The sequence below is a fragment of the Hippopotamus amphibius genome, chromosome X, assembly GCF_030028045.1.
Source record: "Hippopotamus amphibius kiboko isolate mHipAmp2 chromosome X, mHipAmp2.hap2, whole genome shotgun sequence".
Classification (NCBI taxonomy): Eukaryota; Metazoa; Chordata; class Mammalia; order Artiodactyla; family Hippopotamidae; genus Hippopotamus; species Hippopotamus amphibius.
This window is the reverse complement of record NC_080203.1, coordinates 120,668,106-120,682,005: the sequence shown is the minus strand read 5'-3', so window position 1 is coordinate 120,682,005 and position 13,900 is coordinate 120,668,106. Positions and strand designations below refer to the sequence as shown.

Genomic DNA, 13,900 nt, shown 5'->3' with positions numbered 1-13,900 from the left:
TCAGTCCTTCCAATCTGCTTGCAGGTCCTCTAATGCACCAAAGCTTTGCCGCCGGCACTCCTGTGTCTGCCCTCTATCCCATGGACTTGCTCCTCCGACTCCCCTAGCCTGCAAGCTTGCAGGGGCAGAGCCAGTATCCTGACCCCTCTGTGCCCCAGGACCTAGCCTGCTGCCCGCCCTGGAGCAGCTGCTCCAAGCAGGTCTGCTGGACACGCTTCCATTAGTCTCAAGCTGTCCAACGGAGGCCCCGTGGGCGGTGGCGCCTTGCAAAAGCATGTCCGGCTGAGGAAATGAGTGACGCTGAAACCCAGGCTGGATGCCGCCTTGGCTCAAGGCTGTGGCCACTCCAAGGGTGAGGCTCTTTTTCTACTTTGCACAAAGACACCATATGGGTCTGGGTGGCCTTGCGTGCAGTGGTCTCTACATGTTACTGATGTGATGGGTGAACCTTTCCAGCTGTCATCTGGAACTAGCACAGATACGAACTGTGCTCAAAATAAAAGAATGTTCAAAATCGGTGCCTAGCTGATGTGTAAACACACTGGATAAAGGAGGATGTTGAAATGACAAGTGCAAGCCCAAGGGTCAGTGTAGAGGTCAGAAGAGAAAAAGCTGCAAAGTAACCTTTTACAACCTGTATCCAGAGCAGTTCACCAGAAAGGAAAGGAAAGCTTATAATACCTAGCAGTTACTACAGTCAGGAAATGTGCCTTTTAGAACAAGGATGGATGGTTATTCTCTACCATAAAATAGGTAAAATACCCCTGAAGCTATTTATTTTCCCTTGCTCTACTTCCAAGTTCCAAATTACCTTCCATTACTAATTTTGTTTTGTCAAGTGCCTCAGTATTGGAAAAGAGGCAACCTGAACACGCAGTTGCTAGGAAATAACTACCCAGCCCCCACCGTCAGCAACTCCCCCCGCCCCGCACATCCACATCACACATAGTAAAATGAATATGTTTGCAGGAAATCTAGGTCTCTAACAGTTAGAAAGAAAACAGCCCCCGCAGGCTCCATGGCCTGATCTGTACAGTGAGGGACACTCCATCCCTTGGACATGCACCACCCATTAGGAGGCAGCGTGGGGTTGTGAGGAGGCCTTGGACCTGTGGTCTGGTTCCAGGCAGAGCCCAGTGCGGTCTGAGCTCTGACAGGTTCCACAGCCTCTCTGAACTGAGGCAGATACTTTCAAAGGCCTTTGCCAGTCTCCTGACCATGTGCCTGCAGGCCTGATTCAACCACAAGCCCAAGCTGCTGCCTGACAGCCAGCTTTCTCTCTAGCGCAGGCCCTGTCAGCTGGGGGAAGGAGCTGCTCTCTGAAGTCTCTTCTTCCCCAAAATGCAACAATGAAGCTATGAAGCAACAGGAACGTTCAAAAGAGAAATAGCCTTGAATCGAGAATTCTTTTCTGCTAAACATGAGATATGTATGGGGAAATCTTCCCATTAAGATATACAGGTCCATCATGACCCAATTTAGGAAAGTGGATAGAACAAAACTACCTCTGGGCATCTTCTTGGAACAGGTCAGTTTCTCTCTTCCTGATATAGAATGGCTTCTAAGTGATTACTCAAGCTCTAGCTCAGGAACTGCTTGACTCAAAGGAGGAGATTCTCAACTACCACTATACAGGCAGACTTTGGCTCCAGATCACCGCAATAAAATGAGTATAAAGGAGATCACACTAATTTTTTGGTTTCTCATTGCATATAAAAGTTGTGTTCATACTATACTGTAATCTATTAAGTGTGCAATATAGCATTATGTCCAAAAGAAATGTACATATCTTAATTTAAACATACTTTATTGCTAAAAAATACTAATCATCATCTGAACCTTCAAGTTCAGCAGTAGTAACATTAAAGATCACTGATCACGTCACCATAACAAATGTAATAATAATAAAAAATGTTTGAAACGTGAGAACTAGCAAAATGTGACAGAGACATGAAGTGAGCAAATGCTATTGGAAAAACTCAGTGAAGGGTTGCCACAAACCTTCAATTTGTTAAAAACAAAAAACAAAAAAACAAAAAAAACACACAGTTATCTATGAAGTTGCAGTAAAGCGAGGTATGCCTATATATCTCTCCCTCTCTCCCAGGGAGATTCTATCTGGTTTCTTCTTCCATGGAAATATGTAAGAACATGGTGCCAACAGTGTTTTGTGCTTTTTAGGGCCTGATCGGCCTTGGGCTCCGACAGGGATAAGTATCCTCTGAAGGTCCTCAACTGACGCCTCCTTTGAGCACCCACCAGGTCAGGCATGGCTCCAAAGCCGTAACTCCTGTGATAAACAAGAACACTACTGAAGGCTTTAGAAACCACTTCTCCTGGAGAAAAAGTGTTAGGTCTGAAAGGGAAATGAAAAATACCAAAAGGCCAAGCACCAACTCACTTCGTTCTAGATAAGCAGCACCTGGTTACCTTGTTAGGCGGGATGGCGTAGAGTTCGGGGACCAGGTTGATCCCGTTCTTGCCTCTGATTAATATTCCCTCCAGGGCCTCTCGGTATTCTTGGACCTGGAAAATAGCCCCATCCCCCATGGTATGAAAAGGCAGTGCAACATAGAAAAACAGCTCTCCTGGCAACAAACAGATAAGAAGTAGGACACAGGGCTAAGAAATGTGTAAATACCTTCAGCTCAAGGAGAGCAGGAGGAACCCAGACTCTTGCTGACAGCAAATGTTAGGAGGAGCTAAATGCAACTGGCCTTTTATGTGTTGTTTTTAATTCATGATTTAAATATTTCACTCTTAACTTCTCACATATTTAAATTTTGTCTCACCAGCTAGACTATAAGCTTTTTGGAGTGGAGGCCAGATCTTAAGCAGTGCATCCCATTTCCACCTGTTGGTACTTTTCCACTGAAAAAGCCCTCATTCAAACATTTATTGCTCAAGAAATATTTGCTAAATGAATCAGATGTGAGGAAAAGGAAGTGTATGTATTATGATCCATGTACCCCAATTTTTAGGATGTGCTACTCAATAAAAGCTGTTGATGTAAACATTTCTATTAAATTAAAAAGGCAGTGATAAAAACCTATGCATTAAAAGGGAAATGGAGAGAAAAAACCCTTAACCAGCCACACCCAGCTATTTAACACATTTCATCTTTGGAGAGTCTAGTCAAATGCTTTCCAGGATCTCATTTTCTTTTTGTTTGAAATTTATGGACAGCAAAGCATGACGGGATGCATCACTTTTAAAATGTCACTGGGCAGCAAGTGGAAGAGATAGCATAGGGGGAATAAGAGTAGTAAATTCTGTGAGGCTTACAAAATAAGGTACTAAGCACAGGCTTTTCTGTCTCCTTAGGGGTTTTTTTGTTTCTGATAATTGTCAAGCTTGTTCATAACTGAAATTCCAACTCAATCTTTTTGAGCTCTTTCCGTACTGGAATAAAAAGACAGAAAACTTAAGATCCGAGATAATCACTAAAGCATAAAAGTGAGAATCAACAAAGGGGGACATTAATATTTGAAGCTTACTGCCACTTCCGAAACACCTCAGCATTCCTTAACAGAGGCAGCTTTCAAAAACGAAAACGAATCTTAGATTGCATATCCTACCCCAGAACACGTAATCTGAAGATTAAAAAACCAGCAACGTGTTTGAGTTTGTCAGTCACATAAACTTCACGAGGACAGGTTTGTTCTTCTCACCAAAGTATGCACAGCAGCAAATGCTAAAGAAATCTGTCTTGAACAAATGAACGCTGCATTAACAAATACTCACTGAGCACTTGCTATGTATTAGGCATGGGGAATATACCAGTGAACTGGATAGAGACCACCTCTACCAGGGTCCTTTGACAGCTAAGTGGGAGATACAGTTACAGGTGCCATGCTGTTATAAGAGCCATGGGACATATAAAAGGGGCACCTGACCCAGCTTTTAGGTTTTCTGACAGAAGAGACACTTAAAATAAATCAAGTGAAGGAGGGAAGGGAAGCTGGGGGTGGAAAGTATATCCTGGGCATTTGAGAAGAGGGGAGAGATAGCATGGCCTGCTCAAAGGACTGAAAAAGTTTCCATGTGCTTGGATCACAGAATTCAAAAAAGGGAGTAAGTAACAAGAAATCGGGCTACAGCGGTGAAAACAAGGGCCAGATCTTATGGGATCCTACAAAATGTGTGAAGAGCTTGTACCTCATCCCAAAAGCAATCAGGAAGCCATTCAAAGTTTTTAAGCTAAGCAGTAGCATAATCTCTTTCTTAATAAGATCACTCTGGCAATGGTGTGGTGGAGAAACAGCAGGAAGCGAGGCTGGGAGACCAGTTAGGAGGTTGTTACATTAAATAAGAGATTAGTTAAGAGTACCCTTAAAGATGGCAAAACCACCCCGGTCTGAAAAAAACAGCAGCAACAAATAAACCTGTCTGTGGAAGACTGGTGGCCCCCATGAACCCCGCCTTCTAATCCTCGAGCCTTTGTGTAGTGCCCTCCCCTTGAATGACTTACGATAAAAAACCCTCAGATGTAACATACTGGGTTACGCTAATGAACACAGAATTTCCTGTCACCTGTTTTTTCTTGACTAAACCAAAATTTGGTCCTTTCCTCATGTCCTCAGATTAAAAAAAAATGACCCTGGCATCTACTCCTGTCAAAGTTTTATATGGTCAGGATATTATAGAAACCGTACTTATTTTTCTCAGCCTGTGTCCCTTCCATATTTAATATCTAAGTGTTTCAGCCAAACTGATGATTGAGACACTCCAATATGGAAAAAGGTAAGACACTTGATCCCTGGCTTATCCTAGATAAAATCTCTAAAAATAAGAGCCTAAATTTTAACAATGTCTGTCATTCTACGTGCCCCCTCAGGCTACATCTTTGTCTACGGTTTACCAATCTTGGGCCTATGAATGCCTTGACAGCTGGCGCATAGATGGTGTTTGTTTACTGGGATCAAAATGTTAATGTGTAACTGGGAATATTTTCAAATGAGTGCTAAACAGGTTCATTCCTCAAGCCCTAGTTGGGTCTACGCCCCTTACTGGCAGGAAGTACCCAGATTGGTCATGGCCCTTCTTCCCTCAAGATGGAGGAATGATCAAAAGATGGTGGGACTGAAACCGAGGGTAATCATTAGTGAAATCCATTTTACCTGTAACCTGCCTTCATTAATCAAAAACTTGCATGTCCCCCAAGCAGCATGTAGCCTAAACAACAGGTTGTTTTCCAGGAACTTGGAGTCATGTGTCTGGTTCCAACTGAGCTGGTTAAGACTGGTTAGGACCACCGACCCTCCAACTGGGCATATGCAAGTGTCCAGTGATCCTTTTGGTGTCAGAAGGCTGAAAACTCCACCCTCACAGCATGCTAAGCAACTCCATTTTGGAATGTGCAGAGACCTGTAGCCTAGTTACACTTGGGCAGAATGACAATTACTACACCTTTTTCCAATCACCTCTCCCCAGCCTCATGCCCTGCTGCTTTATTCTTTACCTCATAAACACACCGAGCCCCTTGCCTTCGTGCAGGCAGACCTGAGACTTGTACCCCTTGCATGGCTGCCTTGCGAATAAACCCTCTTTTTTCTGCAAACCTCGGCGTCTCAGTGTTTTGGCTTGCTGTGCTCTAGCAAAACAAACCTGGTTTGGCAACAATAGCGCTTAAACGACAGAATGCAACAGAAGTGACACTTTGCCAGTTCCGGGCCTAAGCCTTAAGAAAGCTTGGCAGCTTCTGCTTTTGCATTCTGGGAGAAGATGACCACCATGTAAAAAGCTTAACTGTCCAGAAACTGCAATGCAGTGAGAAGCCCAAGCTAGCCACGTAGAGAACTAAGGCCCAGCTGAGCTCCTGCCCAACAGATAGCATCAAGCTGCCAACCATGTGAGGGAGGCCATCTCGGAAGCAGATCCTCCAGCCCCACTGAACCAACCCAGCTGACACTAGGTGAAGCAGAGAAAACCTGTCCCTGCTGAGCCTTGCCCAAGTTGCAGAACAATGAGCAAATAAAAGAGTTGTTGTTTTAATTCACTAAGTTTTAGGAAAGTTTGTTAAGCGGCAACAGATGACTGACACATTGCCCTGAATTCTTGCATAACCCTGTTCTAATCATCGTCAGCACACCAGTGGAATGAAAACGCTGATTACCAACACAACATCCAGCATTTTCTCACCTGAACGGCATCACCACTGAAGACCCCATCTATTATGAAATAAGTCCAGAACACAGGCCACTCACATTCAATGTTTTCAAAGAGCTTGAGTTCAGCAGGGTCATAATGCAGTCGGTTTGGGTCCTGGAACCAAACAGACAAACCTTCTAAAAGGTAATGTCAGATTACACACATAATATCATTGTACCCCACTGGGTGTCCCTTGCTTTCTGTTCAATGCAGCTTTGAGGCTTGGCATGATTAAGATTCTGCTATAATGGGGAGATGCTATTTTTGGCAGTTTTCCATGGTAAAATTTCAGAAAAGTAAATCAAATGTACACAACCCTCCTTGGTAGTTTATTATATTAAGCTTTCTATATCTCTTTAAGAAATAAATAGCAATTTGCCTCTCATGGTGCTGGGCAGACTGTTTTATTGATATCATTATATCAGTCACTATGGCAAAGGAACCCAAGGAGGCCACAGGTAGCCTTTTAAAAAAATGTGTGAGCCACAGAACTGTTTGTCCTTGTCTACGAGCAGGTTTTAAACCACCAACTTGCTGTACTATTCTATTGCCTAACTCCAGTTTGCTGACTCCAAAATTAAGACTTTCCTTTCCAATATTCCAACATGTAAGTTTTATAATCAATAGAGGGAGAACACCACAGTGGCAACTTAGATATGAAGCAGTTAAGGAATCAGAAAAAACAATCTTTAAATACAACCTCTCTTGGGGTTTTATAACCATCTCGAAGGAAGCGGCAGCACCCATAACGCCCCTAAGAAGATAAAAAGATGCATTTGATGAAACAAGAATTTCTTTGCCTCTTTGATTCGAGTCAGCCCTTCACCCTCTTTCCCATGAATCTTTTAGTAAAAAAATGGGTACCAAGTGGCCTTTCCTATCAGTACAAAAACTTATTTTTAAGCAATAAGCGAAGTCAATTCAGGTTTGATCAGTGCTTGGGAAGGGACTGCCAAAACTTTCCATTTGAGTGTCAGTCAGGGCTGAGAGATTAATTACAGATAGTCCACTGAAGGACCACCCTTTCATTCTGATTTTCTGTATTGTGCAAAGATACAAAGGAACCCTCACTGCTTGGAGAAGCCATCAAGGCAGATACATGGATTGACTGGACTGCTTCTACTTGAAAGACTGGAAAGCCACAAGGACATTCCAGACTCTTCGCAGTTAGGCTCTGGATGCAAAGAAGCCTGCATTCTGCAAGAAGTAGGGGAGGGAGGAAGTGGGGCTTCCTGTGGTTTAGGGCCATCACTGCTGCTTTTCCTGCTGCAGGCTCCAGTGTTCCTCTCCAGCTTCTTGGGTGTCAAGAAGACCAGTGGCAGTGCTCTCTGAATCTGCCTCCCTAATCCCTGGATCGCAGTTTTGGGTGTCCATTTCCCAGTTTCTTAAGTGCACGGGGCTGCTCTAGTGCTGGCCACGGAGGCAAGTGCACTCCTGTGGCCAGCCCCGTAGTGTTCGGGGCATCCTGAGAGGCCCGGTCTAGAACTGCTCCTCTTGAGACATTTCATTCCCTACATTAATTCCCTGTTTACTTCCACAAGCTAAAGAGGTTCTGTTTTCTCCACTGGCCCCTAAGTGAAGCAGCGCCTTCTTTTGGGGATATGGTTGGAGACCCTTTAACCCTCTGTTTCCAAAGGCTAAAAGCATTTTCCACCGAATCTAAGTAGGATCATCAACATGCAGATTTCGGTGTAGGAAACTTACATTCTTTGATCATTTTACTGATAACTTCAGTTGGCTGGAATATTGAATAACCTTCTCAGTTTGGTGTAACCTGTCATAGTTCCTGCATTTCACTTCAGAGCAGGGATTTTTAACCTCAATTTAACTTCGGGATCTCCAAGTCCCCAGAAATTGTGTGTAAAGTTTGAGGATATTGGGATATGCACATTTTTTTTCTGGCAGGGACTTTAGCTTCCAAGAGATTCTTAAAATTGAGTCTGTCTGGGGTCTCTAAAGGATTAAGAAGCTCTGCCTTAGAAGTACAGGAGTGATACGAATTGGGGTTTAAAGGTGCCAGCTTGAATTGAAGCTCTGCTACTTAGAAAGAGAACCAAGGCACTGATCACCATGAGACTTAGTTTTCTCACTTCCAGACTCAGCTTTGGATACCTCAATGTGAGTCCACTTAAATACCAAGCGATTGACCTCATGGAGAACCAAGGCCTGGGTGAGCTGCTCCACATCATTGTCTGAAAGGGGCACTTAACAGAGGGCAGAAGGGCACCAGTGTGACCATCGCTTACCTGGAGCTTGGAAATAATTTCACTTTTGGTCACATTCACAAGGTTCACATCTTCCACTGCAAAGGCCGGGAAAGAAATAATGGAAAGAAGCCCAGCATCGATCTCTTTAGACGTCGATGCTCTTGGCAGCATGGAGAACAGAATAGACTGAACGAAAAACAAACAGGTGGCTTTAACCTCAGAAGCACTAATAGCTACATACAGTATCTAGAGACTACAACTTTACCCCAAGGGAACATTTGAATGAGTTTGCCAATTTTTAGTAGAGCTTTTTCCTACCAACGTGGTCCCTGCTGGGCGACCTCGCCTATCCAGCCTTTTCTTCTTGCAGGAGAAAAGGGGGTTGGGGAGAGCAGTAGTAAGCCTGGAGCCTGTGCTGAGAACTGTTTTTCTCCCTTTCTTTCATGCCTTCTGTTGACTTTGCTGGGCCTTTAGGACACGCAGGGGAGGAACTAAGGACTACCTTGTCAGCAGGCTAGTGTATCCAGGCTGAGAAGGTAAGAGACAGGGAAGAACACACATACAGGACTAGCATGGAGAAATGTCTGGCTTCCGTGGAATGTGACCAGTTGGACTGGGTGACCCAAAAACCATTTAAAGGAGTCAAATCCAGAAGACCACATGAACAGGCAAAATGGCTTAGTCAAAACAGAATTAGTTTAGTCCTAGAAAGAATGGGTTACTTAGTGGCACTATAATATGGCCTCAATCATAAGGTGGTTGGATTAGGTAGTGTAAACTAAAGGAAGGTGAAATTATAAGGAAAAGTTTGGGAAGGGAAGGGAGCTAACACTGGGATCTAACATGTACAGACATGGGACTAGACCCCTGCAAACATAAACTTATTAAATCTTCTATATGAAGAAGGAATTCGAGAACTATGTCCAATTCACACATGAGGACTCGGAGACACAGAGACTCACACCTAAGGGCATGCAGCTAGCCTGAGACAGAGCTAGGATTCTAACCCAGGCCCAGCTGGCTACAGAGCTCATGCAATCTCCTTTAGGGACTACACATCTATTAAGATGCATACCAGCTTGACTTTATTAAACCACACCCCCAGAAAGAGCCGATTCCCCATTAAGGACTAGTTAATGGGGGCAAATGCAATGAGCTAGAAGGGGTGTAAATATGGGGGGAGAGCCTCTCAGCTTTAAAACAAAGCTTCATTTTTTATAGCCAACTGACCCCCAAGCCCAGTTAACTAGTCACTCTCCCTCAGCTCTCTGCCTGAAACACACACTCCCACCGGAAGCTCTCTGCTTACAAGTTTTTAGGTATCTCACTCTCACAGCCCGAGCACAGTACCTGGCATGCAGTGAGCCCTCACTAAATAAGAGTTTGCTGATTTGCCAGCAACTGGTGACCTACTGTCTACTAAACGGAGTCCCCTAATCTGCGTCAAATTACACCTTTCTCTGACCTGTGTTTCATGGAGGTTTTACTAATCTGCCACTTCTCCCATATCATCTCTCCTCTACCATCCATTCTGCCCATTCCCACTCCCTCCCCAAGTGAATTACTGCTTGCTAGTCATCCAATTTGGGGACCTCATGAAATAAACCTAAGAGAAAACCACCTACATGCTCAAAAAACATAGAACCGATTTTGCCTCCAACGAACCAAGGTTGCCTTGATTGTTAACTCCATACATACAACATCATTGTTGTGTCTTATGTTTGCACAGTCCTTTCTGGCTTACAAAGTACTCTGACAAACTAAGTTGATTTACTCTGATCCTCATGACCACCTTGTGTAGCGGGAGGGGAAGGTCCCAGTATGCCCATTTTATGGATGAAGGAACTGAAGCTCAAAGAAGCCGAGTACCACCAAGCTAGGAAGGTGAGGATCTGAACTGGAGCCCAAGTCTTCCACTCCATGAGTCTCCTTCCCTACTCTCTGGAACGTGAGAGCCTTGAGCCATTACCTGGCAGTGTTCAACCTCATCGGGCAGAACATGGATCACGGACTTACGACCTCCATGGGCTCCAAAAAGGTCCAGTTCGTCAATTGCCTCTAGGGCTGCCTACAAGCACAGGTATGAATTACTTTTTCTTTCTAGTACACATACACGCCCATATCTGGCACTCTTTTCTCACTAACCAATTTAGCATATGTGTTTTCCCAAAGGTGATAAAACACATCTTTAAAATCCAGCTAAAGTGCCTTATACTCATGTTCCATCCTTATTTTCAGTAGATAAGAGCTTTCCTGTGTTTTGCTGCTCACTGCAGGAACAAGAAAGAGAAAATAGAAAACTATTTCCCAAAATGAAATTAGTATTCTACCAAAAATGAAATATTAACAACATAGCATTGTGTGTATAAGGGGTGGGGGGCTAAATTCATGGTCGGCTTTTCTTTCACCTATTTTAGCAGTTAACTTCTAACATTAGCATGTTTGGCACTTAAGAAAGTTAATTTTTTTAGTATTAAGAATGTTTTCTGTCAGTTGACCTTAACAGAGCATATTTATTGTTACTCTGAAAATTCTAGTTCTGGAGTCTTTGCTCTGTCTAAAATTATGCTTCAGTCTTGAGGAAGAGGGGTGGGAGGAGGTGTGCTAAATGTCTAGGGCACAGATGTCAACTGGTGGCCAGCAGGCTGAATCTGCCCTACAGGCATATTTTGTTTGGCCTAGGGAAGTTTTCAGATGATTTTGAATTAGAATACCTTTAGAGAAAGTTTGCAGCATCCTCAATACCATGCGCGCCACCCCCATCCCCCACCCCCGATATTTTTCTATCTGGCTGGCTTCACTTGTTTATATTACTCGCCTGACCTGACCCTGTAGACTTTTAAACTTGTGAGCCCTGCCCTACAAAGTGGTCATATTCTTCAGCCCTCTTTATGACCCAGAAAAGAAGACTGGACATCATAAATCCAGCTTCTTAGACAACAGCAAGAGCTTAGATGTGTGGGTGATAATAATGGATAGTAAAGAGGGAATGTGCTTATTTTCAGGTAGATGTAGATTTTGGTGTAAGAAACCTACAATTTTTACCTATACTTTCAGTTGGCTGGGGTACATGTGCCACTTGAACTTCATACTTCCTGTTAACTTTTGAAAAATATGCTAATCAGATCACATCTAAACTCCTAATGATGAGAACGAAACCAAAGCAATTAAAGACACACAAAAGGAAGAACAAACAGGATGAGACTGTCACCTTGGCCATTCCTACAGAGCTTGCATTCAATTCTGGAATGCCCTGATTAGTCTTATCTCCACGTTCCCACATTCCATAATCCTGCAGGAGAAAAGGGGGGAAAAAGATATATGAGAAGTGCTATGGAAAGATGATTCCTTCATGTCACTGCAGGCATAATGAAACATGAATATCTCTTCTCAAAGGCTACCAAACTCATGGCTTTACATACTCAAGCTGTGTTCTTTCTTGATTTCAGTTCATTTGACCTCTGGGTAGAGTTTTGGAAGTAAATACTCGAGTGGAACAGAAATGCATGCAGAGTCTCAATTTTCTTATTTTAAAAGTTATTAATTTGTAAGAAACTTGATTTGTAGAGAACAAAATATTTTATCTTAAAAGGCTGCCCTTTATTTAGCTAATATGTTTGAAGTTGTATTAAATTGTAAGATGGAATAAAGAAACTTTCACAAATGGGTTATAACTAGGCAAAGCCAACTAAACCATTTAAAATAATTTAATACCTATTTTTAACATTACCTCTTGGGAAAAAAATGCTCAGCAAGTTAACAGGAGCCAAAGTTAAAACTGAGGCTCAGAATACTGGACTTTCCTGGTATTTTGAAATGAATTAATAGGGACTGGCTGAGAACAGCCTGTCCACATAGAGGACTTGATACATGCATACCTAACTTTTACAGTTCATATTTTCACTGAAGAAACCCAAGCACAGGATACCATTTTGAAATAATGCTATATGCACTATTGAAAGACTGCAACCCGAGAAGAACAGGACCAATGCCAAAATTGTGGCATTTATTAGTATAGAGAAAAACGAACATTTTCAAAATGAGAAATTTTAGACTTAGACACACTAGAGTGATTTTAGACTCTTCCCTGCCAAGCAGGCCTTGTCGCCAAGCCTCAGGACCCCTTCCTTCAGTACTCCTCACAGTTGGGTCTTTCCACTCCAACCTGTCCTCACTCACTCCAACCCTGGAGCCAAGGGACTGACTCATCCCTAAAAACTGCTTTGATCAGCTCAATCCCCAGCATGAGTCTAAAATGACGACATATTTATTCCTCAGTGGATCACAATCAAATCTCTCCCTCTGGATAGCCATACCTCTACTATCCAGCTCCACCTTCTTCACGTCCACAAGCTGACTTTACTTCCTACTATTTTCAAGTACTCGGCTTTCACCCTATGACTACTCCTTCACTCTGCACCCCCTTTCCCCAAGGACCCCTCCCACACTCACAGCCTGTTCCTGCCTCTGTTACTATTCCTGCTACTCCCGCACCCTTTTCCCTCCCTTCTGCCTATCTAAACCCTACTCATCCGCCAAGCTCCAACTAAAGTCCCGCCCTTTCCACAAAGACTCCCCATGTTTCCTTAGACCAGGGTTTGTCAACTTTGGCACCACTGACATTTTGAGCCTGATCGTTCTCTGTTGTGTGGGGCGGTCCTGTGCACTGTAGGAAGTTCAGAGGAATCCCTGGCCTCTACCCACTGGATATCAGTAGCATCCTCCCCAGAGTGACAACCAAAAATGTCTCCAGACATTGCCCAAGTGTCCCCTGGGAGGGGAACACTGCCCCTGGCTGACAATCGCTGCTTTAGACCTGGGGTCGGCAAACTACAGCCCTTGGACCAAATCTAGTTTGCCACCTGTTTTCTGTAAGTAAATATCTGGCACACAGCCACGCTCACGAGTTGCCTATGGCTGCTTCGGTGCTACAACGGCAGAGCTGAGTAGCAGCAACAGAGACCACAGAGCTGAAAATATTTACCCTCTGGCCCTTTACAGGAAAAGTCTGCTGATCCTTGCTTTAGTGGCTTTAAAAAAAAAAACAAACTCTACCCTTTTCTTCCTGCTCTTATGGTCAGCTTTGCAGTTTAGCTGTTCTCTAGAAGTTTGTCAGGGTCCACCCTTTGCAGCAGACAGAAGCCTGGAGGAACTGAGTTTCTACATATTTACACCTGCACACACCTGGCCTGGAGCACACATCTGGCTCCAGCCTCTCTACCTGTGGACCTGCGGGCTGCCTGGGGTGATCCCCATGGCACCACAGCTCCTGCCGAGCTGCTGATGACGTTGCCCTTCATCCTGATTCAGGCTGGCCTGCGGACGTGCCCCAGGACATTTTCAGGGTCTTATTTAAAACAAGTGTAATGGATTAAACCAGAGCATGTGGCACATTCCACAAACAAAAGCTCCCCAACTGAGCTCCTGGACAGAAACGTGCACTTTGTGTGCAGAGGTGACGTAATCTTATAGCTCTAATCTGGCTAACATTCTGGTCAGTCCCAAACAGCCTGGCCCTCAAAGAGCTGTATGATTTTTATTCT

The 13,900-nt window shown here is 43.8% G+C and overlaps 1 protein-coding gene across 6 annotated transcripts in view; it reads right to left on the bottom strand.

Annotated features, from left to right (window-relative positions):
* The window catches only part of PHKA2 (phosphorylase kinase regulatory subunit alpha 2), an 80,231-nt gene that overhangs the window by 32,756 nt on the left and 33,575 nt on the right, over nt 1-13,900 (bottom strand). For 5 of the 6 annotated variants that reach the window (XM_057717770.1, XM_057717769.1, XM_057717768.1 and 2 more), the window contains 6 exons: nt 11,569-11,649; nt 10,327-10,425; nt 8,397-8,543; nt 6,851-6,904; nt 6,142-6,264; nt 2,431-2,526 (listed from right to left, as the gene is read on the bottom strand). In XM_057717770.1, coding sequence (XP_057573753.1) covers nt 2,431-2,526; nt 6,142-6,264; nt 6,851-6,904; nt 8,397-8,543; nt 10,327-10,425; nt 11,569-11,649 — 600 coding nt within the window. Of the gene's footprint in view, nt 1-2,430; nt 2,527-6,141; nt 6,265-6,850; nt 6,905-8,396; nt 8,544-8,675; nt 10,202-10,326; nt 10,426-11,568; nt 11,650-13,900 lie in introns of those variants that run through there. The other variant, XM_057717774.1, reaches the window with a different exon arrangement.